Here is a 4548-nt window from a genome sequence, read left to right as displayed (position 1 = left end):
CGAGTATTGTGGCTCGGAGAACTTGTGGGTAAATGTTCCGATACATATTTGTTGCTTGGAGAACTTGGGGGTAGGTGTTTCGATGCAGTATTGTGGTTCGGAGAACTTTGATATAAGTTTTTTGATGCAATATTGTGGCGAGAACTTGGTGTAAGTTCATGGCTCGGAGAACTTGAAACCAAGTGTTCTGATACACAATTTTCTCAAATTTTTCTCTCAACTATCTTCACTGGGATAACTTAGAATTCGAATGAGGAAAAAAATTACCCATACTATTTATACCGATTCATTTTGTGTAATGATTCAACTTTAATGATGGATCATACAATAAAATATTTTACTTATAGATATTTTGAACCCGATAATGACATGCAAATTATAATTGCTCATAAACCTGGCACAATAAGAGTTGATTATGTGAGGATATGATCTTACCCTACTTGGAAAAATACAGAAAATTGAGAAAATCATCTGGTAAATTTATTTGTCACTAACATCTGAAAAAATACATAACAGTTGATACTCTCACAAAGGACAGATTGGTCTATTGATAAAGACTTATGATCTAAGAATGTCTTTCTCTCAAGATTTCAAGTTCAAATCGTATTAGGTGCTAACAATCCATATGTTAGAATCAGTTTATATAGAGTTTTACTGACTTTAAATGAATTCTCCGCTGGTGAACAGTCGAATTGATCCTCTTGAATTAGTTTGTCGCAAGACCAAGTACATCCATTTGTACTTCTAGGCATGTTCAAAGATTTCTAAACAACAAAAATAAACATACCAGAGAAGAGTGCACAAACAACTACTAAACACCACCATGCCATTCCTTTAATCTTCAAAATTGACAAAAACAGCTTATGAGTTCAAGGTCTATATGATTTGGAGAAAACCAAACACTCATTACAAATAATTTGGTTTTTTCTCTTCCTGAAACAAATAATCGGGTTCTTCTTCTTCTTCCGTTTGACTAAATTATAATTTACTAACTAGAAGCCAAGAAAACTTTCATTGCCATATTTATTTTATGTCTTCCCTGGGTTTCGAGAAAGGAGTATCCCGTTTGATATGGTGATGCCAAATCTTTTTCTTCTCTTGCTAATTTCCTATTCTTGAATCTGCTACACCAGAGCAATTGGCACTGCTTCTCTCTCGTTGAACGAAGCCTTTGACTTTGACGCTCTTGATCGTCTTGATGAAGATGGTGACCTGGAAGAGGAAGGCGACTTAAGCTTTTTCTGCTTGGGCTTCTCTCGAATACTAGGATTCCCTGCAACAGACGAGAGACCACTGTATATGCTCGATGATTGTTGACTTTCTGCACACGAGAACGAGAAATATCATCAAGAATACAGACTAGCGCGGATCCAACAACAAATAAGATTTGTGTACTGCTCAGAATCTCGTCCTGAACTGGAAGGAAATATAATCACAACGCAACTGTTTGGAAATAAATTAGATTCTTGTGTATTTCTGCACAATGCATTCATGACATAATCATGAGAATGGAACCAGCACTGTAAAGTGACGGCATCGAATGTTCACATGCAGAAGAAAAAAAACATAAAACCATCATAATAGGAAAATCATCATGAAGATAAACAGCATATTTTGTAAACTAAATTGTGTAGTTAAACCACCTTTTTTAGCCGAAAAGAATTCTTAAGATCCGCAGCAGAATTCTTCTCGGCAGAATTCTTCTCGGCTACACTATCAATCGCATTTAAACATCTATCTAACCACGACAACAAAAATAAAAGGCTTGTTGGCAGGTGACAATTGCATTATTTCCCGATCCTTATTAGATATTTAGTTGCAAATTCAATTTTTTGATTGTTTTTTTAAGGTTTAACTTGATGGCATTAAGGAAGTTTATCACATGGAAAACCAAAGTACCAACAAAACATGTACTTATCAATAGATTCTCTTTGTTGGAGATAAGTTTGCTTATGACACAACAACCAAACACTTTCTAAGGGGGTAAAGAATCTATATAGCTTTTAAAAAGCATCGCATTTTCATCAATCATTATCCAAAACACACAATAGTAATAATAATCAAAAACACAACCCTTTCTCAACTAATCGACCCGTTAAAAACAATACGTTCGTACGAGAAGTAAATCATACCTAGGGAGGACCATAACGAAGTAACAGCCGTAGGATCCGAGTCCCTAATTTCACCCAAGTTACCAATTGATGTTGAAAAATCAGGAACTTTCTTAAAATCATCCATCTGGATAGACATAGACGACAAAAGGGCAAAAAATGTTAACAAACAAATAGACAAAAATGATGAAACATATGATTATGATTATAGATAGTTCTAATAAAAATAAAAAGATAAAGTACATGTTTAATGTTTAGTTCAGTAGTGACAAAAACTGATTTTAAATAACACGGGTGGACGCAAAAACTCCAAAATCAAGCATCAGGTTAGAACCGAGGAGATCCGATCCAAACATGTTAAAATCAATTCTACAGATACAAAAATCAAGAGAACAATAAGAAATTGAGGTGTCATAAACTCCATACCCAACTAGGTCCATTCCCTGAGGGACCATCCCATCCAACATGAGCCACATGTTTAACATCTGTCGGGTACCCAATTTCCATCTCCCTCTCCTTAACAACTGGAAAAAGACCCATTTCATATTTTAGCCCAAACATTAGCAACAAAACAATGAATCAATAATCAATTGGAAAGTGTATGTAGTAGAAAAGATTATTATTACCAAATATCTGAGTAATGTACTTAAAACTCTTGCGAATTCCTTTAAACGTGGTTGCCATGGTTGGTGAAAATCACAATCACAATCACAATAATGCCGTAAAGTAAAGGCAGAAAAAACAAATGAAGCTTTTGTTATAAATAAAACTCAATTCAATAACCTTGTAGAGTATAAACTAAGGTTTGATTTCATTGCATGTGATGTGATTCAGGAACATCTTTTTGTTTTCCTGTGAATAAAGATAGGAATCTGAATCAATTATATAACAATAATACAGAAACTATTTCAATTTCAAACATTGTTCAATACAAAAACAAGAAAAATAATAATATAATATAGTACCTGAAGAAGATGATTAAGAAGGAGGGTTTGAAAGGGGTTGATTGGTGGGAAAATGGAATGGTTGAAGTGAGAAAGCAAGAGGCGGAAGAAGATGAATAAGGGTTTGACTCTATGAGGAAGAGAAGAGAAGGTGGGTATCCATGAATTTTGCAATGTTGTGAATAAATAGTGAGAAATAATAGTGAGTAAGAGAAAGACAAGAAAAAGGACAGAGTAAAAACATTTAATGCTATTTTTTATATTAAACTATTTTATGATAAATTTTAAATTAAAATGGATTATCAAATCATTTTTTTTAACAAAAAGGTAATTAAGTAAGAAAATAGTTTAATGTGTTGTTTTTTTTACACAGTTTAACGGGTTGTTATTATTAGGAGAATATGGGTTTATGTTGTGATTCATTGATGAATCTTGGTGATTTTGATGATGAAATAATGGAATTTTGAAGTTATTTCAAGTTTCCTTAGCAAAAGATTCAAAGTTCTTCAATGAAGTGGTAAATTTAAAAATAGTGTAAGAATGAGTTTAAAGTTTTAAATTGCGAAAGAAATAAAGTGTAAAAAGTGTCGGTATAATATAAAATTAATAGTCTATTCATTTATATTATTTTAAAATAAATTTGAAAATAGTGGAATATTAGTGTAAAGAAGAATTACATAAATATTTAATTAAAATATTTTAAATTGTTAAATTATATATTTTAAAAATAAAAAATATGATTTGATGAGATATATGTCTCTCATTAATTGATATTTGACCATATAAAAATATTTTATATTATTAAGATATATTCATTTTTTTCCTTTTAAATATATGTATGATTTAGCTGACTATTTGACTATTTGTATATAGTCGTTGATTTAAAATTAGTTTGTATTGTTGATATTTTTTTTTATTAAAAAAAATATTTTTCTATACAAATGAACCGTGGATGAATTTGGTCTATTGTTGATAAATGTTTGTTTATAGTAGTAATTGAAGAGAGTATATTTAAATAATGTAAACAAGTTTATTAAATTATTATAATTTATATATTATTTTATGAGTTTAATAGCAGGGTATTATCAATGTAAAAAAATATTACATATTCATTCAATTGAAATATTTTAAAATATTAAATTATATAAATAATTTAAAATTTATAAATTTATCATTGATTAAAATATTAAAGAATTATATTATCAATATACCATCAATTTTCTTTTATTTTATAATTTGATTGAATTTATGTGTAAATAGTTGGTGATATCTATATTAATTGTAAAACAAGTTGTAAAAAATACAATACGGAGAATGGAAATATGAAATCTATGACCAAACAAAGTAGAGATTATTTTTAAGGTAAAACTAAAATAGGACAATTATTCTATAATGGAAGGTAGATTAATATTTGTGTATAAAAAAGCGATTTAATAGTTTTGTTTTGTTTTTCTTTAATTTAAATATGGTTTTAATGGATAAGTTTGTCTAGT

General features: G+C 29.9%; 1 protein-coding gene across 1 annotated transcript; it reads right to left on the bottom strand.

The window, feature by feature from the left end:
- Positions 1 to 809: 809 nt before the first annotated feature.
- Positions 810 to 3259, bottom strand: LOC127097134 (CRIB domain-containing protein RIC10). The gene is made up of 5 exons (XM_051035641.1): positions 3077 to 3259; positions 2738 to 2963; positions 2538 to 2635; positions 2133 to 2238; positions 810 to 1321 (listed from the first exon to the last, which is right to left on the bottom strand). Exons 2-5 carry the CDS (start codon positions 2793 to 2795, stop codon positions 1125 to 1127), a joined length of 459 nt encoding a protein of 152 aa, XP_050891598.1. The 5' UTR covers positions 2796 to 2963; positions 3077 to 3259; the 3' UTR covers positions 810 to 1124.
- Between the last annotated feature and the right edge of the window lie 1289 nt (positions 3260 to 4548).

This window comes from Lathyrus oleraceus, chromosome 6, assembly GCF_024323335.1.
Source record: "Lathyrus oleraceus cultivar Zhongwan6 chromosome 6, CAAS_Psat_ZW6_1.0, whole genome shotgun sequence".
Taxonomy (NCBI): Eukaryota; Viridiplantae; Streptophyta; class Magnoliopsida; order Fabales; family Fabaceae; genus Lathyrus; species Lathyrus oleraceus.
Note: the sequence above shows the minus strand (reverse complement) of the source record. Positions and strands in the feature narration are given on the sequence as shown.

Excerpts from the sequence above, each read along its gene's own strand:
- LOC127097134 (XM_051035641.1), bottom strand. The coding sequence starts at position 2,795 with ATGGCAACCACGTTTAAAGGAATTCGCAAGAGTTTTAAGTACATTACT. Across the intron at positions 2,636-2,737 it reads GTACATTACTCAGATATTTG|TTGTTAAGGAGAGGGAGATG; the intron begins GTAATAATAATC and ends GTCTTTTTCCAG. Across the intron at positions 1,322-2,132 it reads TTCGTTATGGTCCTCCCTAG|AAAGTCAACAATCATCGAGC; the intron begins GTATGATTTACT and ends TCTCGTGTGCAG.